Genomic DNA, 27,466 nt, shown 5'->3' on the forward strand with positions numbered 1-27,466 from the left:
GTATATAAGTGTTCTGTGGCGAAGTCAGTGTCCTGCTTGAACGAATGAACGTAGGTGGCGTCGAAAGTGCATTGCTGTCCGGCTGTTAATTGGCGCTTTGTCAGTGATTGGATCAACCATAAGTCGAAACAAGGAATTATGACTGGCACTGACCTTGCAGTCTCGAAGGTGGTTGTGCATCCGCTGGTTCTCCTCAGCGTCGTGGATCACTTCAATCGCATGGGGAAAGTTGGCCACCAAGATCGAGTGGTTGGCATCTTACTCGGCTCCTGGAAAGAAAAGGGTGTTTTGGACGTTTCTAACAGCTTTGCTGGTGAGGAATTCGTCGAATAAGGCATTTTATAGCGTGTTGTTTGTTGATTTTATCTATGAACTATGAACAAACAGTGTTTTGTTGCCTGTAGCACCATATTTGCTTACTAAACTGCTTTGTCACGGCATGCAACGTGCCGTAAGCATCTCGGATGCATTTCGGCATGCTGTGCGTCAAAAGTACAAGGACTGAAAAGAAGAGTAATCTAGACAAGTGCGTACTTTGAGGTGATGATGTCAGCTAGCCCAAATTCATCACTAACTCGTGCATCCCTGTGTATTGTACTACTTGCCCTTAGAGGCGTGGCGGTTTGGGCTAGTTGGCCTGGCATGACGATTGTAATAGTGCGAGATCAGAAAGAAGACTAAGGGACAAGAAGGAGACGAGCGCTAATATTCTTGCCCCTCTGTCGGTCTGATCTCGCACTAGGTCAACAATCTATTATCTCGCACTGATCAACAATCGACTACCTGTCCCTTGCGAAAAATCGCAGTGGCTGTTAGCAGAGTCGCCTGCGCATTTTCCCCCTGGAGTAGTTTTGTTTGCCTGGCACAGCCGGAGATGTCCCATTCACGCCGCTGTTTTCTCTTGTGTAGTTCCGTTCGACGAAGATGAGAGAGACAAGACTGTCTGGTTTCTGGATCACGACTACCTTGAAAACATGTATTCTATGTTCAAGAAGGTGAACGGTAAGAGCCTTGTAGTGGCCGTGTAGTTACCATTTCTTGTTTACTCGCAACCTCCGTTACCCATTTTAGAGGAATACTAAACAAAAATTTGAAAAACTGATGAAACTTCGAGATTTCGCTCGGGAGATGCCACTGTTATGATAAACGGAGTTTTGTTTCCGGTATTTTTTAACAGTTGGTTGTATTTTCGATGGATTGTCAGCGCGTGGCGGCTGCTCGCGAACCGCGACGTCAAACTCACCGAGGCGCATGCAGACTGCACTTGTTCTTGTCCTCTTCCTTTTCTCCACCTCTCCTTTCATCCCTCTCTTTTCCTTTCACAAAAGCGCCGGTGCTTTTACCCAGTGCTGTTGTTCCTGCCGTTTCTGGGAACCGAAGAGAAACATGAGCGAGTCGAGCAGAGTTGCCAGTTGCGCTTGTTATAAATGGATTTGGGCTTGTTTTTTCGCCGAAACGCTTGGAAATCTTGATAGTAGCATGTCGCGTTTTTTTTTTTGGGGGGGGGGGGTAGTTTATCTGTGCTTTTTCGGAAAATAATGTTGCATCACCCGGCACACAACTCGTCATAAACACGGCGAAACTACGCTTCCCTACACCACTGTCGGCGTTTCTAGCATATGGGAACTTCAATGCACACACACACGAGGACATACAAGAAAGGAGCACACCGGACCAGCGCAGACTAACCATTGATTGTTATTCACGAAGAAACCACACAACATACTTTTTCCGCACCTCATGAAGTCTGCGCTGAGCAAATCGGCATCGTACAATCAATCTGATAATACCTTTACCAAAGACTGTGAAGTCTCACATCTTGTCCAACAATTTCTTTTGTCATTCAGCGAAACTGAAGGGTGACTGAAGCACATGTTTTCATGATGTGAGATTACACTGTCTACGGTAAAGGTTTTATTAGTTTATGTGAATGGCAACCACATCTGCACATGTCGATGCCATGGATTATCCTGATCTGCCAGATGTCGGTGACAATGACTGTGAGTAAGGCTAGAAAAATTCTTGCCTTTATTCATTCATCTATTCTCATTATGCAAAATAAATGTTTATACACCTTGCAGAAGTTTTTGCAGTATTTTTATCTGTACTACAACGTAATTTTCAATAATAACATTTCTTTAACTTCTGCTTTTTTTTTTAAACTTATTCAGAAAAGTGCCGACGCTTTTTTCTGGGGGGGGGGGGCTTGTTTTGGGGCGACTGTTTGCTTGTTTGCTCGGCGGCACCTGGCAACTCTAGAGTCGAGAGACACGGGAGATGGCTGGAACTGTTGGCTTGCCAGTTTCGGGCGAGTCTGACGTCTGGAAATGTCACCTTCTCCAGTTCACGGTGCTACTGCTAGACACGAGAGTTTGCAAAAAACGCATTAAATTCATTATTTTTTTGTAGCTTCAGTTTGGAATTAAGGTGTCCCTATCGATTTCAGGATCCAATCTATTGATTTGGCTAAACATATTGGCGGCAAATATTTTATTCAGTATCCCTTTAAAGCACATAGTACTGAAATATTGTTTGTATAAATGCAGGCCTTATCTGATTTCCACTGTAACAGCACCCATTTTTATTGTCAAGATGTGGATAATAACCCAATAATTGCATGAACTCGTATCTTTTTGCTAAAGCGTTACCCACATTTGTATCTGACAACACACATGTTGTGGAGCATATCATATGCTCATTTTTCTTTTCCTTTTTTAGCCAGGGAACGCATTGTTGGCTGGTACCATACTGGTCCAAATTTGCACCCTAGCGATATTCCTATCAACGAGCTGGTGCGAAGGTACTGCAGCACTTCCGTAAGTACCGTCTATTCAATATGTGAGATAAAGAACATGTATTAACTGCTTGAACTCTATAGAGCATGTGTATTTATTTAAATGTCTTGTGTAAAGTTGTTCCAAGACTCCTTTAAAGGGACACTAAAAAAAAAAAGAATGACGTATTTTAGATTGACACTGCACTCTGAGAACTTAATACCATATGTTTCACGATCATAAGTTCATTATTAGTAAGGAAAATCAAAGTTAAAGTTTCATGTTTAAATTTTGCACCAAAATCTTCGTGCGTCATGTCAAAAAGTTTAAGATGCATTTTTTATATCTTTGCAATTGGCTCAATAAAATTTCCTGAAACTTCGTATGTTAGGTCTATCGCACCCACAGATGAAAATGTACTTCATTGTTATCGATTAGAAGCTACGTAGAAATCTGTTGACGCCTTCAAAATCTGTGACGTCGCATTGTTTGGTGTGCGTATCTCAACGTGGCATCTCCACCCGCACTTTCCCGTTTGCCAAGTGTTCTGTTGCAGAAAGTGTGTTGTTTTGAGATTGAAGTTGTACTTACTAATACACAAAAAATTGTTTTGCTTTTAGTGTCCCTTTAAGGCATGTACTTTTATGTTATTGCCGAATGGTTGTTCTTTGAGCTACATTTAAGCTCTGACAATCGGCTCAAAATTTGCAATACTAATAACCAAGCTAATCACTAATCATCATACTACTGTTGGACCCATGGGCAGCCTTTTTTCAGTCAAATGTGTTGGGTACCTTGTGGTTTCCGTCCTTCCTCCATTTTTTTTTTTCTAATATTGGCACAAATGTGTATTGGTCTCCACACCCAGTTATGCAGTGACTAGCATTTTGATATTCTAACAGTTTTGAAAGGACTCTACACTTAGTGTAGGCTTTTGAATGCTTACAGCAAATTAACATGTTTTGCTATGAAAAGGCATGTTGTTAGGCCAGTCCATTCACAGATAAACTAAATGTTAAACTGCACCAAGACAAGGTGAAAACGTCAACACAGAAAGACACATGATGTGATTAATACGAGCACTTGTAATAGTATCTGCGCCTTTTGCGTGCTTCTGTGCGTGTTTTTGTCCAGTCTTCTTTGTGCAGGTTAACTATTGACAAGATTAGCCTACACTTAAGGGGAAACACGGGCCTTTGAGACGAAAATATCGCGAAAAAATCTGTTTTTTGAATGTGGCATTTTCATAAAATACAAACACTTTCACATGTTCTGACAAAGTTTCCCGCGTCGTGGATAAATATTTAGGCCACTATACCAATTCTTGTAAGAACCGCGAGCTATATTTTGAGTGAAGAAGCGCAAAAATGGGCTGTTTTTTAGCCGGGTTGCTGGTGAACTGTGCAAGTTATCACGGCCAGATCGGTCGCGTTGGAAAGAACCATTTTTCTTCTTGAAGTTCCCGCCACAATTTCCTTCGTACGCCTATTTGCTGTGTAGAAATACCGCGTAAAAAAAAGTCCAAGCGCGTGACTCCATTGGCCTATGCCATGCACTTGACTAAATGCAGTCCTACTATTGGTGCTCCCCCAGGGGCGCCTGCGCAAGTAGGCGTTTGGTGTGTAGCGACACCACGGACCCGAGCTAACGGGGGAGTTTCTACTCCCTCCCACGCCTAGCCGTGCATGGCTTTGCCGTGTCCGGGGAAAAGGGGATCCTGGGGGTTGAGCCAATGCTGGGTGATTGGACCTTTAAGGCCCCCCCGGCAGAGGCAACACACCCCTTTGGCCCCGGCTTCACGTAGACGGCACCCCTGGGCTGACCCACCCAGGGGGAATCGGCAGTCGCCTTTTCCTATCTCTCTCTTCCTACGTCTTAGTCTTTTCTCGTCTTTAAATCTATCCTGTCCTCTACTCTCTTCCGTTGACTTCCGTGTTTCCTGGCGGCAAGGGTTAACCCTGTGTGGCTAATCCTACCTTGGATACACCATATTCGGTTATAGTGGTGGTGTACAGCTGGCGTCTGCAGGTCCTGAGCTTACAGACCCTGCAGCGTCCCCTTGTAGGACTCCATGGTGGGTGGCTGGCGCCGCTGCCGAAAATAAACCTTTTCTTATGGCTTGTTCCTTCCCCCCACTCCCTGATCGCCCTCAGAAAAGAGGGCGCACCGATGAAGTATTCCAGTTTTTTGGTCACCAGAGAGTATCCTTTCCCCGATTCCACGTTATCCACGCTGACACACCCGGCAAACCAGTGAGAACTATTTCACCTTTTCTTGTTTCGAAGTCTTTGACAGAAATCTTTGGCCCAGGATATAAAGCATCGAGAATGGCAAGTGGTGACCTCCTGTTGGAGCTCCACGACCATTAACAGTATGAAAAATTGTCTAATCTAGTGAAATTTGGAGATACCAAATTAATAGTAACCCCACACCGAACCATGAACACCACCCGTGGCGTTGTTTCAGATGACGACCTGTTAGGGCTGACGGAGGCTGAACTCCTGGAGGGTTTTAGTGAACAGAATGTCATCAACGTGAAACGAATTAGGATGAGGCGCGATGGCAAAGAAATCCAGACTAAGCACTTGATACTTACTTTCAATTTAAGTGTACTGCCCAACTCCGTTGAGGCCGGGTACATCAAGCTTCGAGTGAGGCCTTATATACCGAACCCTCTCGGATGTTTTAAATGCCAGCGGTTCGGCCACAGTTCTCAGAACTGCCGAGGCCGCCTAACTTGTGCGAAATGCAGTGCTGATAAACACACATCTGATGCTTGTGAAAACTCTCCTCACTGTGTGAACTGTAACAGGGAGCATGCCGCATACTCACGGTCATGCCCCAGCTGGAAAAAACAAAAGGAAATTGTCACGATTAAAGTAAAACAAAACATTTCATTTAGGGAGGCACGAAGGCAGGTGTCCTACCTGCCAGAAACCAGCTTTGCCGAAGTGGCTGCGTCAGGGGGCAGCGCCACGACAGCCCCCGGCGCCTGTCTGGCACACGCGTAGTGAGCCAGCAGTGACGCCATCCGCCCCCTCGGCGGTTGCAGCCAGTGCTGCTCCGCCATCGAAGAAGGACCCACCAACCTCCGGGCTGGGGGCCGCGAAGGCCTTGTCTTTAGAGGCGAGGCCCTCAAAACAACTGCAGCGGTCGCAAGAGCGCTTGTCCAGTGCCTCGCTAGAGGCAATGGACACAACTTCGAGCGTGAGGGCGCAGCAAGCACCTAAGGATCGGCGCGACTCCGTCGACCGATCCAAAAAAGAAAAATCTCGTGTCACAGCCCCTGGAAAGGGTCCGTGAGCTAATTTTCTATCCTTGAGCACACAACACTAAACACATCTAAAATGGACACGCAGATTTTACAGTGGAATGTGAGAGGACTTCTCCATAACCTCGACGATATTAGAGAACTCCTTAATAAACATACTCCAAAGGTGCTGTGTGTTCAGGAAACACATCTTAAGTCCACACAAACAAATTTTCTAAAGCAATATGCTATCTTCCGCAAAGACCGTGACGACGCTGCCGCCTCGTCGGGCGGTGTCGCTATAATAGTTGATAAAGGTGTTGCCTGTAAGCAATTAAACCTCCGAACTTCTCTTGAGGCAGTTGCTGTCCGAGCAGTGCTGTTCGGGAAGCTACTAACAATTACTTCTATTTACATTCCTCCGTGCTATCAACTTTCGAAGACAGAATTTCAAAGCTTCATTGATGAACTTCCTCCGCCATATATAGTCGTTGGTGATCTAAATGCACATAATCCTTTATGGGGCGACTCCCGTTTGGATGCACGAGGACGCCTAATAGAACACTTTCTGTTTTCGTCAGGTGCATGTTTACTTAACAAAAAAGAATCAACATATTATAGCACTACGCACAACACATACTCTTCTATAGACCTGAGTATTGTCTCGAGTACACTAATTCCTTATCTGGAGTGGTCTGTTCTCAAGAACCCCTTTGGGAGTGACCACTTCCCGATAATGTTAAAGTTAACAAAAGAAGATACATGCTCGCCTGACTTTCCTCGCTGGAACACCAAGTCAGCCAACTGGGAACTGTTTCGAGAAATTACATTTTTAGACGGAGATGAGATTGCCGATTTTAATATAGACGATGCTGTAGCATTCCTAACAGGTTTTATTATTGACGCTGCAGTGAAATGTATCAAGCAAACCAACGAAATGACCAATAAACGTCGCATTCCATGGTGGAACGACGATTGTCGGAAAGCGCGCAATAGACAAAATAAAGCTTGGAGACTACTCCGATTATTACCCAACAGGTGAAAACCTCAACAATTTCAAACAGGTTAAGTCCCAAGCCAGAAGAATGCGTCGTCTTGCAAAGAAAGAAAGTTGGAATAGGTACATCTCAGGTATAAATTCTTACTCCGACGAAACGAAGGTTTGGAATAGGGTAAACAAGTTAATGGGTCGGGAGACACACCCCCTACCTTTGGTAAATAGCCGAGGGGAGAGCCTGGAGGAGCAGGCGGACTGCCTAGGCGAACACTTTGAATACGTCTCAAGTGCATCAAACTATACAGAAACGTTCTTAAAATTCAAAGAACGCGAAGAGCGACAGCCCCTTAAATGTAAACGTCCATCCAGTGAGTCTTACAACTGCCCATTTACATTAGCTGAACTTAAGGCATCTCTTGCGTGCTGCAACAACTCAGCGCCAGGTGTTGATCGTATAACATACGAAATGGTCAAGTACCTTCACCCCGAAGCACTAAAAACACTCCCAACTCTCTTCAATAACATGTGGGCAGCTGGGTATATTCCATTGTCATGGAAAGAAGCTATAGTCATCCCAGTACTTAAACAAGGCAAAGATCCGTCTTTGGCCGCCAGCTACAGGCCAATAGCGCTAACAAGCTGTCTATGCAAACTATATGAGAAAATGATAAACCGGCGCTTAATCCACTTTTTAGAAAGTAACAGTATACTAGACCCCCTTCAGTGTGGTTTCAAAGAGGGGAGGTCGACAACAGACCACCTTGTTCGCATAGAGACATACATCAGAGATGCATTTATTCATAGGCAGTTTGTACTTTCGGTATTCCTAGACTTAGAGAAGGCGTATGACACCACATGGCGATTTGGGATTCTCCGCGATCTTGTCATCATGGGCATCCGTGGAAACATGCTAAACACAATTAAAAGTTACCTGTCTAACCGAACCTTTCGCGTAAAAGTGGGAAATGCTCTCTCTAGAACTTTTACCCAAGAGACTGGTGTTCCGCAAGGGGGCGTGCTTAGTTGCACACTCTTTATTGTAAAAATGAACTCCCTGCAGTCAGTCATTCCAAGTGCGATGTTTTATTCCGTGTATGTTGATGATGTGCAGGTGAGTTTCAAATCATGCAATATGTCTGTCTGCGAACGATAAGTGCAGCTTGGAATGAATAAATTCTCTAAATGGGCGGATGAAAACGGTTTTAAAATAAACACGAAGAAAAGTACTTGCATACTTTTCTCTAACAAACGAGGGGTAATGCCACAACCAAATGTTGTGATCAAGGGAGACCAACTCTCTGTAAGCAGCGAGCATAAATTTCTGGGAACCACTTTAGATTCTAAGCTTATGTTTATTCCCCATATTAAATATGTCAAAATGAAATGTTTGAAAGCGATGAACGTCCTAAAACTCCTGTCACGTACAACATGGGGTAGTGATCGAAAGTGCCTCTTGAAGTTATACAAAAGCCTTGTCGGGTCGCGCCTTGATTATGCCTCTATAATTTATCATTCCGCAACGCCAAGTGCATTAAAAATCCTAGACCCCGTTCACCATCTGGGTATCCGACTTGCAACCGGTGCTTTCAGGACAAGCCCGATCCAGAGCCTCTATGTAGAGTCGAATCAGTGGTCACTTCACCTGCAGCGATCCTATAGCAGTTTCACATATTTTATAAAGGTACGTGCAAACATCAAGCATCCATCTTATTCAACTATAAACGATATGACCGCTGCCACCCTCTTCCATAATCGACCCACAGTGAGAAAGCCGTTCTCCTTGCGTGTGAGAAACTTATGTGAGGAAATGGGTGTTCCGCTGCTGGAACTCTGTCCTACGCCCACAGCGATACTTTTACCGCCGTGGCAGTGGCAGCTTATACACTGTGACACCTCATTTGTTGAGATCACTAAACACGCACCAGAAGCACATATTAAAATGCATTTCCGAGAACTCCAGTCCAACTACTCATGCGTAGAGTTTTATACTGACGCTTCTAAGTCGCATGCAGGGATGGCTTATGCAGCCGTCGGACCATCCTTCTCGGAATCCGGCGTGCTTCACCCGGAAACAAGTATATTTACGGCTGAGGGTTATGCACTATTGTCCGCTGTGAAGCATATATGGAAATCAAACATACAAAAATCAATTATATTCACAGACTCGTTAAGCGTCGTAAATGCATTAAGATCCCTTTTCAGATTCAGAAATCCGATAATAATTGAGCTATATTCCGTTCTGTGTACAGCGTATATGTCCAACCAGCATGTTACTATTTGCTGGGTACCTGGCCATAGAAGTATCGAGGGCAATGTGTTAGCTGACCAAATGGCCACGTCAATTATAATGCGCGCTATTAACCCCACCGCTACTGTCCCTGCAACAGATCTAAAACCCTTTCTACGAAAGAAACTGCGAAACCACTGGCAACGCTTGTGGGACACAGAAATAAATAATAAGCTTCATTTGATTAAGCCGCGGTTGGGTTACTGGCCCTCCGCTACAAGAACACGGCGAACTGATGTCCTATTCTGTCGCCTCAGAATAGGACACACTTATGGTACTCATAACTTTCTTCTGACTGGCGATGAACCTCCTACTTGTGGTAGATGTGGTGAGAGGCTAACCGTCCTCCACGTCCTCCTGGAGTGTGCGGAAGCTGAAAGGGAGAGAAATATTTTGCTTTAGCATACCGCTATAATCTTCCTTTACATCCGATTATGTTTCTCGGTGAAGAGCCGCTTTTTAATACAAAATCAGTTTTAAGCTTTTTAAAGGATGTAGTACTGAATGTGTTTAGTCCAACATTGAATGTTTTTAGCCCAACAGGTTCATAGCACATCCTCTGTTCAGAGGATGCTGCTGTGATAGCAGATTTCAATGAGCCCAGGCCTCCATGCTCTTGTTTTAAGGGCTCTGTCGAGGCACTGGTGCTCCATGCCAAGTTTTTATTTGACATACTTATCACTTTTAAATCACTTTATGTCTCCATAGCTCACATCACTTGTCATTGCCATAATTTTACCATATGTATATTTTTACACACCTACAGCGACTGTTTTTTAGGCCCATTTACAGCCACGTCACATTTGTTTTATCTACACTGCACATCCCACAATTCATTATCATCGCTCTGGCGCTCTTTGGCCATATCTGGCCCTTGCGCCAATAAACACCACTAATCAATCCTACTATTGGTGCAGCTAGTTAGTGTTGTCTGTTGCCGCGTGTCAACGCGCTTGAGAACATGGAGGAAGAAAACACTTCCTCCGTGCTTGAGAAGGATAGCGCGATGCCATTGTGAAAATCGCTTGCATGCAACGATGCCGGAATATTGCAAGTTCGCCACGCGAAATAAAAAAAAGTGGGTGCGTTACAACTTCGAAAGGCGCTCCGATCCTGTCGAATAACTCAGCGATGACTACTTGCCGGCAACCTCAAGTGAAGGCCGCCGCCGCGACTCCGAGGTAGACGGCAGCAAGCCTCGCGAAAGCTAGATAAGCTTAACGGCTTCGCCTACCGATAGTGATCGGTGCAATGCCGTTCATCACGACACAAGAATGGTTCCGCCAGCAGAAGTGCTTCAACGGAAGAAAGAAGCAGAGGATAAAACTTTAACGGCTTGCGCAAACATCGGCGACGAAAAGGAAATTGCACATGTCTGCGAGTGTCAACGACGGTGGGGACGGGCCGGCAGAGGGAGTCGCGCTTTTTTATTGTCAGCGAAGAAGCGATGAGCGCTCTTTTCTAGCGCATAAAGTGCACTCTGTGTGGTGGCTTCACGACTTCTCGGCGTTTGCAAGAAGTGCGGCGAAGTTTTTTTCTCGGTGGAGCTCACCGTGCGCAAAAGACTGCACGACGGTGAGCCTTTTCGTTGTGAACCTTATGTCCACTGGTGCAATGGTGAGCGCTGGGAATCGGCAGACGTCAATAAATGATATTTTCGCTCCTATGAATATATCGCACGGCGGCCCTAGATTGTTGCCTAGGAGGGGCAAACGTTATTCTAAAGCTCGTACAGCGCCCGCTATACCCGCAGCGCTTGCAAACGTTATTCTAAAGCTCCCTGATATCGCTGGTTCCGGCAATGTAGCGGTATCCTACGATGGCACGTGGATGACACACATCCATTCGTCGCACATAAGAGTCGGCACCGTCATCGAACTGTTTTCAGGACTTGTGCTCTGCTATGTTTTATTGAGCAACTTCTGTGCAGGTTGTGCGCGCGGCCCGAAGCTGGATGACCTGTATTATGGCAATTGAAAGCAAACCATCTGTGCCAGAAGAATACGGACAAAGAAAAAAAACAGGAGAAATGGAAATTGAAGCAGTGCTAATACTTGCGCCAACTGAGGTCCACCACAGTTCTCTCGGACGGTGATAGTCGCTCATTTATGGTGCTCAAGCAAGCACAAGTATATGGATTTGTGCCTATTGAAAAAGAGGATCGAGTTTATCACATGCAAAAAAAATAATGGGCACGGCTCTGCGTACACTCATTTCAAAACACAAGGGCGCGGCTTCAAGAGGAAAAGGCAAATTGACCGGTGTTGAAAACCTGGAAGCGGAGCCGTAGTAAAGAATGTCTTGTTTATTAGACACTGGTTTTAAGACTAAAAACAAAAAAGAATGCGCGCGCGTCATCCAGGCATGCTCTAGTCCTCCTCTTCTTCTTCGCCGCTCTTCCGAATTAATATTTAACAGGTCCCGGCCGAACAACTTGTAGGGCTTTCTTTTTTTAAGACGATTCTTTACAAGATATTGCAGCTTGCCTGGTATGATCGAGAAGATACAACAGTTGTATCGGTCTCTACAACGTGATGCCACCAGAAGTGCGCACCTTGCATGACCGAACTTTGCCGTCCTTGCCCTGAACTAATTCTGTACGTTACTTGTCCCATCTTCAACAGTTGTCTCAGCGTGTTTACTTCTTTTACGAGTATGATGTCTCCTTTTTTAACTGATTCTGCGCTTGTATTTTCAGTCCTATGAGCTGAACGAAGTTCTTGGAAGTACTCTCATCTCAAAGATTAATAAATAATTAACACTTGCTCCCTGTGCTTCCATCTTCGTTGAAGAATGCCGCGTGATGATGAAGCTTCTTCTGATGGTGTGCTCGCACAATCTGCAGGAAGCATAGTCAGTCGTTGTCCTATGAGGAAATGGCTTGGCGTAAGTGGGGTCGGTTCAGATGATTTTGCATATACTACAAAAGTGATCGGTCGCGAGTTTATCATTGCTTCAGCTTGAACGAGGATGGCCGAAAGTTTGTCATAATTAAAGAAATGATTTCCCAGTGGTTTCTTCAATGCAGACTTCACAGCCCTAATTAATCGTTCCCAAAATCCTCCCAACCAGAGAGCCTGTTCAATGATAAATTTCCAAACGATCCTGTGACTGGCGAAATACGATTATACTTCTTGTGATTTCATCAACTCATGAAGTCGCTGAATCTCTTTTAAGGCCTTTTTAAAGGTCTTGGCTTTGTAACTAAGATTGGTGACGAGCTCCAAATGAACAGCTCTGACGACTGCACATGTTGATTGATTGATTTGTGGGGTTTAACGTCCCAAAACCACCATATGATTATGAGAGACGCCGTAGTGGAGGGCTCCGGAAATTTCGACCACCTGGGGTTCTTTAACGTGCACCCAAATCTGAGTACACGGGCCTACAGCATTTCCGCCTCCATCGGAAATGCAGCCGCCACAGCCGGGATTTGATCCCGCGACCTGCGGGTTAGCAGCCGAGTACCTTAGCCACTAGACCACCGTGGCGGGGTGACGACTGCACATGTGAAGATCGGTATGTAAGTCTTTTTTTTTTATAGTACCTGCCTTATCTTTTTGGAGAAGGGGTCCAGCGAAATCTACCCCACATACTTCGAAAGGTGGAGAGGGTGTGACACAGTCTTCTGTTAGAGGTGCGAAGGGTTTCGAGTATGACTTACAGGAAAATCTCCGGCAGACTGTGCTTTCGTAAAGGACTTTCTTTACCACCTGCCTGGCTATCAGTATCCAGAACCTTTCTCTCAGTTCCGTCATGAGTAAACAGAGTCTAACGTGTAAAAGCTGTTGATGTTCTTTTTTCACCAGCAACTTTGTTAATGTGTCTGAAGCAAGAAGCAGAATAGGGTGCTTGGAACTTTCGCGTATGTTACTGAACTAAAGTCTACCTCCTAAACGAAGAAGCCCTAGTTCGTCGTGATAGGGACTGAACCGCTGAAGTGCAATGTTCATTCGCCGCACACCCGATTCAAATACTTTGTTTTGCGTTCGACGTATCCAATACATTTCTCAATCTTCCAATTCAGTTGCTGCTAGAGGTTCTTTCTTTCTGGTGTCTTGGTGTTGGCAATTCCTAGTAAACCGCTGTATCCACGCAGTCGTATGCATCAGTCGGTTATAAGAGCTGTAGTCATCGACGTTTACAATCGTAGGTTCTGGTCTTACAGTTGTTCTCAAACACATAGTTTCTTCTTCCATGTCGATTGTGACCTCACTGTAGCAGGGCTCGTTGAATGTCGTCTCAGTGTGGAAAAAGTTTGGTTCTTTCCACGAAAGCGAGCTTTGTAGGAGTTGCTTGGCGGTGGCTCCTCTAGACAACAAATCAGCAGGGTTTCGATCACCTGGGCAGTGTCTCCACATATTCACTTCTGTTAAGGAGAGTACCTCAGGCACTCGGATCGCTACGAACTGTTTCCAGCATTTTGTTGAACTTTGCAGCCAATTAATCACGATCACAGAGTCTGTCCACATAACAGTTTGATAAAAAAAAAGTGATAAATTATGGGTACTCATTGTTGCAATAAGTCGAGCTGCCACAAGTGCTCCCATGATCTCTAGTCGTGGAACAGTCATCTTTTGTAGCGGTGCTACACTCAATTTGGCTATCGGAAATAGAACTTTCATGGCTCCATTGAATTCTCTTATCTGAAGATAGAGCACGGCGCCATACGCAGCAGGGCTTGAATAGCTAAAGGCATGTATGGCAACACGAAATTTGTTGTCCAGAAGAAATTGGCCAAAATGTCTCTGAACTTACAACTGACTCACTATTAGGAGGCCTTTCGTCCATGCTGTCCACTTTTTTAGAATAGACTCTGGTAGGGGCGCATCCTTAGTGTATTTATGTAGCAACAGCCTTTGTATTATTACTTTACCACCAGAACAAATGGCCGAGGAATCCAAAAAAAAAAAATCGTACATAAGTGAGGCACAACTTAAAATCTGACGCTTCGTATTCCTTGGCTCACTTAATGATTCTAATATCTTGTTTAGCAAGGGCTTTAAAATATCTTTGTCAGTATCCCAAACAAGTCCCAGTATCTTCTCGTTTCCTAAATTGAACTGTATCTTCAAGTCTTGGTGTTTGTAATAGTTCCATAACTGTCCATCATTTGTCGTTCACTTTGTTAAATTCATCCCCGCCTCTTTCAGAATATTGAAGCAGTTGCTAACAATTGTTTGTGCTTCCTCTACGCTCTGTGCTCCGATCACCAAATCGTCAACATGGAAATGGTCTTTCAGTAGTTTGGCAGTCGTAGGGTATTTGCCTTTCACTAGTCGAAAGTGGTGTCGCAGAGTTGCCGCAAGAACGAAAGGGCCGCTGCAGGCACTGAAAGAAACCCTTGTCATGCGTGGTTCGTCAAGGTTAAAAGACCCTTTCTCAAGCCAAAAGTAACAAAATGCGTCTCGGTCTTGTTCGGCCAGTGACACTTGAAAAAATGCTTTTTCGGTGTCGGCGGAAATTCCAATCTTAAAGTTGCAAAACTTCAGCAGCAGGTCAAGAATGTTGGGGTTCAAATTTGGCCCAGTTTACAAGACGTCGTTGAGAGAAGGAGAGCCTGAAGCGTGAGACGAGGCGCCAAATACCACCCGTACCTTTGTTGTAATTCTGTCACGTCTTACTACCGTTCTGTGTGGCATGTAGTAGGCGTCATGCCCGCTCGTACTGCTCCTTAAAACCTTCTCAGCAAAGCCATTGTTGTAGTACCTCTTTATCGTAGTGTCATATTCCTTGTGAAACTCTAGCTCCTGACGTAGCTTTTTCTATAGAGACTTGAACCTCTTCAAAGCGACATCTTGGTTGTCCTTAAGCTCGGAATAATTGTTGCGCCAAGGGAGTTCAATCTCGTAGCGTCCATTCGTTTTAACAGTTGATTCCACGAAGTTTTTCAGAATGTATTCATCATCTTTTGAATGTATCTCTTCGTGGGCCAGTCCCAGATGCTCCACTTCCCAGAATGCTCTCAGTTGCTCGGAGACGTTGGCTTCCATTAGACATACTTTGAAGGTCCTTACAGTGTCTGGCTGTTCAGGCTTTGGCAAACTTCTGGTATCGCCATGTAGTGTCCTTCCCATGACGGTTTCAACGGCGGTTAAGGAGTCGTCCAGTCGATGAATTTTGCTGCTGACGAGTTGCCAGTAATAGTTGGCTCCTATAAGCATGCATATTCCAGACTCTGGTGAGACCTGGAATTCAGTGACATCAGCCAAATGTAACTTCCGGTTCTTTATTCTTTCAAGCACATTTGTCTCTGTTAGTGCAGACAGCTCACTGCATACTTGTGGGACATCTATAGCTTAGATTTCTATCGAGTTACAATCTTACTCGCTATGCAGCATCACTCGTACTCTCCTATAAGATTTCCATGGTTCGGAAATATTTCCGAACCCAGAGATAGACGGCTGTTCTTCGGCTAACGCGGTGGCTTTGAGCTTTCTAGACAGCTATTCTGTGATCAAGCTGTGTTGACTACCGCCATCAAATAAAATTCTTGCAAGGCGTTTTCTTCCAGTGTCTTGAGCCCAGACTTGCGCGGTCTGTAGAAGTACTGTGCTGTTTGAAGCGTCCATAGAAGAGCTGGAAACAGTGGTCTGCGTTTCGTTCTTACATTTTGGGTCGCACATAGAAGTGATGTGCCTTCCCTTACATTTTGTGCAGCTCGGCCTCTTCCAGCTTCTGCATTCCTTCGCTCTGTGAAAAGGTTGGGCACATCGGAAGCAACATCCCAATTCGCGCAGTTTCTCTTTTTTCTCGTCTAACGCTAGCTCAGCTGGGCAGTCATTCACCGTGTGACCTTTATCATCGCAGAACATAGAACTCTCCGGAGAAAGTTTGACGGTTAACATAGATGCTGAACCTCGGTTATCGTCTTGAAATTTCGGTTTGCCAGTTAGGGCTCATTCTCGGTGATCAACCGTCATCTGCAACGCCTGTTCCCGGCTCCTCACTTCCAGGCTCAAGAACTCTAGAAGAATAGACAATTCATATGGTGGGCTTGTAGTACCATTCGTAGTTTTTGAAGACAAGGTGCGCTGAGTATAATGAAGTACCATTTCTTGTGGGAGATTCTGTATTATTGCCGTTTCGAGCAACAACTCCATACTCTCTCTCTTCGACACAAAGGTTATGAAGGGATCTCACGCGAGTTTCCACCTCTTCATACAGCCTTTGCAGCCCTTCAAAATCTTCGCATGAGCTTACTTTGCGAAGGTTGAGAAGTCGGCGCATGTGGTCGTTCACAATCAGTGATTTATGGCCAAATATTTCTTGTAGAAGATCTATAGCTGAGCTATAACTCTCGTTGGTTGTAGCCAAGCCGCTAATGACACCTTTCGCTTTACCCAACAGGTAGCTTCGGAGATACTTCAATTTGTCTACGTCAGCGATGTGCCGGTTTTGGTGAATAGTTGATTCAAATTGATCCTGTAATTCAGGCTATTTAATGGGGTCACCAAGAAACTTCGGTATATCAAGCTTAGGAAGCTTAATTTGTGCACGGGCTGGAGGAGAATCGTGATGAGATGTGTGCCAAGCTACGACTTGAAGTGCAGATAAAAATATGTTTGGCGTGAGACTTCGCTAGGACGATAGAATCTTGGTATTGCCCAACACTTTGAAGCTCATCCTCAAGGTTATACTCAGCCACATACTCTTCTATCTGGCTGTCAAAATTCGTTAACAGAGTCTCCTTTATCTTCAACAGGTTAAGAAGATCGCTTAGCTCACCGGTTGGCGTTGGTTCCGTCTGCATAAGAGTCGTCATATCGTTTATGATCCTGGTAACCGCCGCTCGTACCGTCATGCGTTTACGTCGTAGTCTTTCCATGTCTTCACGTCGGGAATTGAAGTCTTGTGACGACGTGGATTGTTCACTCGTCGCCCGGCATCACCCCGTTGATTGCGTCGATCAGCCGTCCTCTTCAGAGAGCCCGCCTCATCGTTAGGGGTCTTCAACTGCTCGTTCGAATCCTGGTCATGGCACCATGATGTTGAAAACCAGGAAGCGGAGCCGCAAAGAGAACGTCTTGTTTATTAGACGCTGGTTTCTAAATTAAAAACAAAATGGAATGCGCACGTGCTATCCGGGCACGCTCTAGTCCTCTTCTTCGTCTTCGCCGCTCTTCCGAATTAATATTTAACAATTGGTGACTTGATAACCAAACTTAGTTCGTACGACGGATTGGCATTGAAGTCAAATAAAGGGAATGTCAAAGACATGCGGAAGGCTGTCATGGCAACATGTCGCCACATAACGTCCAATGACAAGGTTGCTGACCACAGTCTTTGCCCGTCAGGTCCCAGCTTTTGGTGCCGTTAGAATGCTGCTCTAGCAAACGGTGAGCCCTTTCCAAAGCACAAATATAATTGTGCTTCACATGTCTGTGAAGCCATTCGCCCAGTGTATGAACGTCTTTCGGGAGAAAAACTGCTTGAAAGGTGCCTGCACAGTATGACCCAGAACAACAAGGAATGCTTGCGTTCAATGATTTGGGCATTGGCTCCAAAGGAACAGCATGCCTCGCATTTTGCTGTCGAAGCTGCTGTGGCTGAGGCAGTGATGAAATTTAATTCAGGAAATGCGAGAACTTCATCTGCCATACTACAGGGGAGCTTCATTTGAGTTCGGGCCAGCCAAAAAGCCAGAGAATGGCTGATAAAGACAACCGGCGTGCAGAAGCATCAGCGCACAAGCGTGCATCAGCAGAAAATCTGCAACAAACTTTTAAGAAGCGCCACTCTGGTAGCTCACAGCAGAGGGACTACGTCCCTAGTGGGTACTGATCACATACCTAGGTGTATGTGCCATTATTTCTTGTTACATCTGAATAAATATGACCCTTGTTTGTTTTTGTTGATTTCATCAATTCCTAAATTCTTGACGCTTTGCAATCATTCGGGCATCTAGAATTGTCATTCTTGTTGCAGTGCACAGCCAAATGAATGGTTTCCACAAGGGTAGGAGCACGTTTTTGCATTTCTCTGTCAGTGTTTTTTATTGTTCATTTATTCAAACAATTAATTGGCAATATTTTGACCAGTAAGATTTCATGAGCTGTATAGTTGCTAATAGTTGTCATATCAAAAAAGTATTCCTACCCTTGTGAAGCTCCTGTTTCTTAGTGTCCAGCTATGTGTCTAAACAAAGATTTTGACGAGTAGTTATTGAGCCATTGTTCCTGGAAGCTATGCTAATTATCAATTAACAGTACCACTAATTGACATATATAACCATGTGTGTATTTGGAATTTGCAAGAAAAACTGAACTAAGCTGACCAACTTCATTAAATTTGGTAAAGGAAATCGCAAGATAGAAAAAAGACCCACTTCCCGCCCTAAGTGCCATTGCATAACTATTTCATTTAAAAATATACCCACCTAATTGTCAAAAACATGAGCTCTTGAAACCAGCACTTAAATATTAAATCACTTGAATTATGCTACAACACCACATAGACAAAAGAGAAAGCAATCCTGTCAAGTTGCAGTGAAAATGAAGCAACACTAACCAGAATGACGTTTACATTGTTTTATTATAAATGAAGACTTTTTGATGTGGACATCATCATAAGGCAATAAACTCCTTTAGTGAATCCACTTCATGGCTACTCGGAAAAGCATTGCAGTCAGGGTGTCTACCAACCTGGAAAACCTGAAAAAGTTGGGGAATTTGGACCCTTTTGGAAAAGCCGGGAAATTTCTGAAAAATCGGTCCTGGTCATGGAAACTGACAGAAGTCTGTGTGACCGTCACAAAAATAAGCATTATTATAGATCAAAGCTTAAAGGAACACTAAAGGCAACTATCAAGTTAACGTTGATTGTTGAAATAGTGGTCCAGAAACCTCGTAGTGTTACTTTTGTGTCAAGGAAAGGCCTACTTTGAAATAAAATCGCGTTTTAGTGGTCCGCATCGGGTTAGCGCACTTCAAATTACCCGCCTCAAGAAGCAGACCGACTTGCGTCACTGTTGCCATGCACAACGTTGCCCGGCTTTACTTCACTAGTAGCAGCTGCCCGAAAGGAGTGGGAGCCACAGCAGGAGCAATGGCCATTGATCAATTTCCCGCCATTAGTTCCAAGATTGCAGACATTTTTTTATACAAATGTGCCCCACTAGATGGCACCACCTTTCCAGTGTAACCACGCGAAAATATAATTTTTGAACCATTCGCACCATTTTCCATAGGAACGTATTTTTGTTCATGCATTGTATCTATCCCACCCTGCTAAAACTTCTAAAGGAGTTATAGTATCAATAAATAAATAAAAACGTCCAGCAGTTCTTTTTTTTTTTTTTTTCATGAAGCGAACAGGCAGAATTTTATTGCGTCTCTATTCACGGAAGGCCGAAAGTTATTTAGTGCAGCTAGATTGATTACTAGTGATTTATTGTAGGCGGTCCGTATGATGTCATCGGGATCATTTTGAGAATGTCCTACTGTGGCGCATGTGTTCTTGTGCATTTACCTTAATTTCTCGGTAAGTAGGGCACTGTTGTTGATAATATTGTCGTTCTAGATGTCATACATTGAGCTTTCACTGTGACGTAAATTGTTATTTGACTTAGTGTTCCTTTAAAAAGCCACTACTTTGGCTGTAATTAAAGTGAACAGCTAAAAGATGTGTGAAAAAAAAAAAAAAGAAGCATTGTGCAACTATTGCTTCTTGGTGAAGATATGAAAGAATACACCTACCAAAAGAATACAAAGTTTAGTGGCATTATGGCACCCGCTCCGGGAGCCTTATTCACAATAATAGCCCTAAGAAAGGCACAGCGTATTTAGGTACGCCTAAGTACGGTGGCGTAAGCACCGGAAGTATATTGTTGGAAGCGTCCCATCTCTCCTGTGCAGCATATGTGCAGTTGTCTGCATGTGCTGGTATTCCAGGTATAGGCATGATGCACGCATTCTTTTGGCCAGAACATGCACACTTGACCAGTCAGTTTGGTGACCCGTAGTTTATTCAAGGGCATATGATGTAACTGGTCATCACAATCGTGGCAGCCTAAAGTTGAAAAGACACTCGAAATTTTCGCTTGGCAACTTGTCTTTCACATTGTGTAAAGTGTTCCCTAGCTTACATGTTTGTGCATAGACTATGTTGATGTTTCTTGCTTCTACATATCGCACAGCATATCTGACTTTCCAACTACAACATTACTCGCATCGTTAAATTTGTGCGCATTTGTCTTGACCATTATTCGGCTCGGCTTGAAGGTCTTCTGGTTCGACTACGACTGCCACTTAGGGGGTACTGTGCTTTCGTATCGCGAAAAATGGCAAAAAAAAAAAAAAAAATCTTTTTTTTAAATGAAATTTTAATTTTCTGGAACCCTTTTTCTATCTGATTCCAAAATATCTACTCGTAAAATCTCGCAGAAGTGCTTCAAAAAATGTTTCCCCCTCCTAGGTAACAAAAATATTTTTGCAAATTGTGAGAAAACAGCGATTTTCAAAAAATTAAAGCTTCGCGATGACGCGGCCGGGAGTCTGCTTCATGAGCTCATTGGAAAGAGCATTTTTCGATGAGCAAATTTTCTGCCTCAACTGGCTCCTTTCTTTAAAAACAAGTGCACAAAAAACAAATCTTTGAAGGTCCTTTTGAGGCCCCTGATTGGCTGCGGCCACCGTGTTGCCTCGGCCCGCCTCGCCGTTGGCCCTATGCTCGCTCTGGGAGATCGTCGTTTGCTGCTTGTTGGTCGCGAGGACACGGCTCTCGAAAATCGCTACTTCGTGACGTGTTCACAGCTCGACAATCAGTTCAGATATAATTACGCTGTAGTTAGGAGCTGTAAGCGAATGCACAATCAGATTATTAGGAGCGGGCACGCGGCGTGTCGCCAGAGTCGTCTTTCCAAACTCCGCTAACGGCGAGACTACCGGCAAGAACGGCGCGCAAGCACACTCGTGGCGACGTGCTTCTTCGCAAGCAATGAAGCACACCACTCTGCTAGTTGCTCGGAACCGTGGGCGGGCATTTTACACATCGACAGCGGACCGCACAGCCAAGTTCGTCAACCCCCCTCCCCCCCTTCCGATGCCAAGGATTGCTCAAAACAGCAGCTATCAGACTAGTTTCGCGGGTCAGCACTCGAAAATGTGATACCAAGCGCAATCTCCGAGCTGGAGCAGGCACTCGGTGCGCGTCCTGATTGAAATACTGAGGGCCGCTTGGTAATCTTTCTGAGCAGGACGTTGGTCTTGTGGCGCTCGGCAGGCTTCCAGTTGTGCACATTGAAAGTGGCAGAGCAAGGCATTGGCCTGGCGAATTAGGTTGTCTTCCTTGAGGCCTTGGTGGCGCTTGGCCACCCGTCGGACCAGCTGAACCGCGTTATCAGTTTTGGTGGCGAGCTTGAGTATAGTCTTGCCGTTCGAACTATTGGACTCGATGGTCATTCCAAGGATTCAAATGGAGTTGATACTCGGAGACCTCGGTCACTCTCCTGCCGAAGTGGACGAGAAAATGAAACAGGTGCCCTGTGAGATATTCGATCTCATCACCGTGGCATCGATGCCTAGGAATGTCTATCCCAAGCACAATCGTGGCAGGTGACAAGCTAGAGCTGCTACTCTTCTCAAGCAGATTACAGTGAGGAGCGCGGCGTCAGCTTTGTCGACGTGGCAGGGTACCGCGGGAGCCGCGCCTTCTCCGCAGTCGTCGTCAACTCCAAACAGCAGATCACCAACTGCGCATCGGTTCTCCCTGACAATCCGACGATTGCTGAGCAAGTGGCCATCCGGGACGGCAAAAGTGAGGTCATCTATAGTGACTCTACGTCAGCTAACCGTGCTTTCGAGCGCGGTATCGTCTTCAAGAAAGTTCCGTGTGTTCTCCAGAGTGGCGGCTGCGACGGTATCAAGCACCATGTACTTATCTGGTTTCTCGCACATGTTGGACAGGTCCAAGGCCCTCCCCCCAACCTCAACGAGTCTTTCCACGAGACTGCGTGCACGCTAACTGACCGCGCCGGTTTCTGGCGACGATTCGGGGACAATGGGGTTGCAGAGAACAGGGACACGCGTTCCACGTACAACGAAGTAACAAAAAATTTTTACCTTGCACAAAGAGTATATCCACTCCCTCATCCCAAACTTATAGGCCACAGGCCCTTACGCTCAGACTACTGCAGACGGACACATGCCCTAAACTGAGCTCCCTTTACGTTATTTATACCGACGTGTTCCTCAATGACGCTTGTCCTGCATGTGGGGACGTAGCCACGCTGACACATGCTCTGGGAGTGCAAGGCAATGTACACTTAACCAGACATTACTTCGGTCTGGTGGGAGGCGGCCCTATGCAGCTCCCTCCTGGTCGACCAACTTTGGGTCGTCCAGCAGGCTCGCGGAGCGGCCGATAGGCTTGGCCTGGCAGTCCCAACTTAGGTGTCGCCCGCTGCGCGTGCGCTGATGCACGCCTTGCAGGACCACAATAAATTTTTGCAATCAACCAACCGAGCACTGTGTACTCCAATTTTTGTCATCGTAGTTACACGTTGCGGGCATCGTCATTGAACGCCGCTGCCAAGTGCATCGTGTGCCGGCTGCTCTGTCCCTGCGGCCGCGCACTTCACGGTCATATGGAGTGTTATCAATAAGCTTTAGTAATGTGATTTAGCCGTACTTGGAGCCGTGTTTGGTAACGCCACGAGCGTTTATGAGTGTTTTGAGACAATGAATGCCTCGTAAATTAGCGTTTCTGCAACCGGCCATATGATGCGTTTCACGGCTAGAGTGGCAAAAGAACATGTATGAGAAGCAGGAGCACGAATTCTCGTCTCGCGTCATTAAATAAACTGCTAAAAATGTTTGATTTGTGTGGTTTAACGTCCCAAAACGACCATATGATTATGAGAGACGCCGTAGTAGAGGGCTCCGGAAATTTTGACCACCTGTGGTTCTTTAACGTGCACCCAAATCTGAGCACACGGGCCTACATTTCCGCCTCCGTCGGAAATGCATCGGAAATCCACCGGAAATGCAAAAGGGGGTTGTTTACTGACCCTTTAAATAAATATCTTAAAAACAAATTGGAATAAAAATAAATGCTGAATTCTTCTTCGTTTTAGTTTCAGACATCGTGTATTTCATCAACGATGGCGGTGAATTGAAAAAAAAAAAATGATTGTGCACTTAATCGAGAAAGTTTAAAAGTAGGGCTCAAGGTAGCTTGAATCGAAAAAGTGTTAAAGTAGGGCTGAAGATAAATTCGCAAAAGACTACTATAATATTCGCTTGCCCAGTGACAGATTGAGAGTTTACAATTAGCAATTGAATATTAAAATCTGTGCAATACTTAACTAAAGCCATTCATTAACAGGGGAGCTTTCTCATGCAAAGGAAAATAGCAAAAAAAAAGGGGGGGGGGGGGGCGAGCTTGAGCACTTACAGCAAACATTCCAAAATCATGACAACTTACCACAGTCCATCAAATGGAAAGTGTCCAGCTATTGCATTCTACCAGTACAGGGAAGAAAATTAAGGGATGACATAGAAGTTCAAGAATAGAAGGTCCACTTTGTGTGCAGTGCCAAGGAAAATTATATGCATAACATAGTAAATAAGAGAAAGGGAGTGGATGAGTAGCCACAGAAAAAGAAAAGACAAATGCACCAGAGGAGCTTATGTAGTTTATACAGGAGAGTTGCCATATAGTTAGTAAAAGCAATGGAATGGACAAAGGGACAAGAGATGCAGCTAACTACAGCAGAAAGTATATGATTGACTGATGCAAGTAAGAAGTTAGTAGGCACAAAATGTAATCGACTTATGCTAGACAGCGTAACACGAATATCATTTGGACAGGTCTTTGTGTTGCTGTGCACATGAAGTAGACTGCTGCTGCTGCTGGTGTTTGTCGGCTCTGAGGCTCTATTATAGCTTTGTTTTTTCCTTGTTAGGTGCTTGTCATCATTGATGCTCAGCTGCTCTCTATCGGTCTACCCACAGAAGCATACATAGCTGTGGAGGAAGTTCACGATGTGAGTATTTTTAGTTGGAAAAGTCCGTTTTTGTGTGGGCAGGCCACAAAAGCTTACTTTTCATGTTCTCTGTTCTCAGGATGGCACCCCAACTACCAAGACGTTTGAGCATGTCCCTAGTGAAATCGGAGCAGAGGAAGCTGAGGAGGTTGGAGTTGAGCATTTACTTCGGTGAGCCGAGTATTGTTTGTTGTACATTGTTTCTCATGTTTTCCGTGCTTTACTGGTGTGTTGTCATGCAGGGACATCAAGGACACTACTTTGGGCACACTCTCACAGAGGATAACCAACCAGCTGATGGGCTTGAAAGGACTTCAAGGCCAGGTGCACCACATAAGAGATTATCTGGAGCAAGTGAGTAGCGCGTGCATTCAAGAAGACTGTTTGATCACCCATTTCTGTATATTACTATTTCTTTTGTTTTATGAACATGGAGAATAGAGATTGATGTACAAGCATTGCTCTGAATGCAGGTGGCTATGGGTACCCTGCCAGTCAACCACACCATCATCTACCAGCTTCAGGACATATTCAACTTACTGCCTGATGTGGGTCTCCAGGACTTTGTCAAATCTCTCTATATCAAGACAAATGACCAGATGTTAGTTGTGTACCTGGCATCTTTGGTGCGTTCTGTTGTGGCCTTGCATAACCTCATCAACAACAAGATCACTAACCGTGATGCAGAGAAAAAGGAGACGGCGAAAAAGGATGAGCCGAAGGAGAAGAAACCTGAAGAGAAAAAGAAAGAAGTCAAGGTGTGAGCCACCCATTTTTGAGCAGCTACAGTGCCTGCTACGAGGCAGTTCGGTCATCCCACAATAAAAGCATAAAGAAAAATTGGTTCAGAGAAAAATTGAGAATAGTCACTTCTTGCAAGATAACAAATTGTATTTCGGGCATTCTGTTGTATGAAAATCCCTCTGTTAGTTTCTCTTTTTTTTTTTTTTTTTACTGGTTGAAATGGATTAAGGAAATGTTTCTTTGTTTCCTCAGTACATGGCTTGTTTTTTGCTTGCATTGTTTATTATCTAATGTACATCTTTAAAGACGCTATCCTTTTGCTTTGCCTCTTTACATTTGTGGGTGTGTTTGAAAATAAACTGCAGTTTTATAGAGCTTCTTGGCTAGTGGTTGTTAAATTTCTGTTATGTTTCCATGTGGAGGGAGCGTTTAAACACCTCTGCATTCCAATAACTAATGACCAACTGATCAAGCTATATTGTTTCCAATTTTGTTATCGGGTCATGCTCAATAGCACAGTACATTATTGTTATTTCGTGAGCTTCAGAATGATAACACTATTGCAGGTGTAAATTCAGCCTGCTGGAATGCCTTCCTTGGCAATTGGATATTTTCCAGGTGTCCATGCAAGCTGCAAGCATTTTGTTAAGTTTGTTGGGTATTTCTTTGAATGTTTGCTTTAAATGTTTGCTTACCATGAAAGCATTACTTGTATTAGAGTAAAATTTGGTGCAAATTAAAATGTGGAAGTGATTCAAATTTAGTTTTTGTGTTTGTGTCACATTTTTTTCTCTAGCCCAAATAGCTGACATTAACCTTATTTTTAAGGTCGGTTTCCATCTTCACTAGTCTGGGTATCCATGAAGTGTGTACTATTCACTTGTAATAACTACTGTACGCGCTTGTGCAATGACAACGGTTTTTTCCTAGGATTGAGGTAGAAATCACTGGTGCGGCCATTACAAGGAGAGAGGGCCACAACATTTATTTTTGGTAAATATCTGCTGTACTTGCCTCTATTGAACTGAAGTACTCACTTCTACTGGCAGAACAGAAAAAAAAAAGAGAAACAGCTTTTTTTTTTTACTTCAATGCAGACATTGGCATGTCGTCGTAACATTAGAGAGCAGGATTCTTTTCCTTCATCAAGTGCCAGCCAGTGCTGGCTTTAAACTCTAAACTAAATGTCTTTGTCTCGTGTGATGCCAGGCACTTTCACTTGTAGAATCTCCGACGAAACGGCATGGATGTTGCTCCGCATCTTTGTGACATACTGAGGAAGTAAATATTCCATCTCTGGTAGCATGCTGTGTTATAGTTTCCTAAAAAGCACCTCTTTGTTTTTCTGAGTGCATTTTCTTGGGAGCAGTCTTCGAACTTCTGACCAGCCACTCTGGTGTCTTAGAAAAAAAAATGCTTCGGAGTTCTTGCACTATAGAGCAGATAACACTGCTAACCTTCTCGAAGATCAGTGGCACTGCCAAAACACTGGTGATCTTTATATATATATATATATATATATCCAGCGAGTGTCTTCGGTGAATCCAGTGATGAATAGAAATTGGCTCGAGCGGACAAACGTGCGAAAACTTTTATTGCTCCTACGTTTCGGCCGGGGGGTCCGGCCTTCGTCAGGGATTCCCTGGCGAAGGCCGGACCCCGGCCAAAACGTAGGAGCAATAAAAGTTTTCTCACGTTTGTCCGCTCAAGCCAATTTTTATATATATATATATATATATATATATATATATTACGGAGAAAGGGGGGGGGGGGGGGGGCTAAAGTAACAAGGTTCTGGGTGCAGCCATGGCAAGAGTATGTACAGTATTTTCGCTATAGGCTTTGTCTGAGCAACTCTACTGTCTTATGATTGGAACTGCGGTCTGAAAGTAAGAGAGTGCACCTTACATAATGAGACCAAAGTTTTTTTTTTTTCTTGTATTGGAGATCATTGGGAGATTACTTTGTTTTACAGTGGACATGGAGTAGGCCAATGATGACAATGAATTGCATTGAATGGTTGATACGTTTTTTGACTAGTCAAAGAAGAGGAAGAGATCCAAAAGCCCATTTTTTCTTTGACCCAACCCTGTGAATCTGAGAAAAGTGTGTGGTGCTTAATTTCAGTTTTTAATTGGTGCATAGACTAGTATTGTGTAAAGGTGTTGCTGTCCACGTCTGTGCATGGCACATTCTCAACAGCATAAGGCTTGTAAAAGGTCATGCCTACATGACGTTGTCTGGTGCAAGACTGGTACTGGCTAGCACTGCTATGCTTACCCCGAAATAAGGTGGGCGAGGGAGCACCTGCTGCTGTAACTATATTGGGGGAGCATCGCACAGTTAATGCGAAGGCTGTGGGTTCTGTCTCTACTGGCAATGAGTTTCCTATGTACACTTTGTTCATTTTCCTTTATCTCATGATTAA

The 27,466-nt window shown here is 44.5% G+C and overlaps 1 protein-coding gene across 1 annotated transcript; it reads left to right on the plus strand.

The window, feature by feature from the left end:
• On the plus strand, window positions 1–25,801 carry Rpn8 (regulatory particle non-ATPase 8). Its single transcript, XM_037427741.2, has 7 exons — window positions 1–313; window positions 910–1,002; window positions 2,719–2,816; window positions 24,214–24,294; window positions 24,374–24,465; window positions 24,537–24,648; window positions 24,768–25,801. The coding sequence occupies exons 1-7, from the start codon at window positions 139–141 to the stop codon at window positions 25,056–25,058; spliced, it is 942 nt and encodes a 313-aa protein (XP_037283638.1). The 5' UTR covers window positions 1–138; the 3' UTR covers window positions 25,059–25,801.
• Window positions 25,802–27,466: the final 1,665 nt, after the last annotated feature.

This window comes from Rhipicephalus microplus, chromosome X (genome assembly GCF_043290135.1).
Source record: "Rhipicephalus microplus isolate Deutch F79 chromosome X, USDA_Rmic, whole genome shotgun sequence".
Lineage (NCBI taxonomy): Eukaryota > Metazoa > Arthropoda > Arachnida > Ixodida > Ixodidae > Rhipicephalus > Rhipicephalus microplus.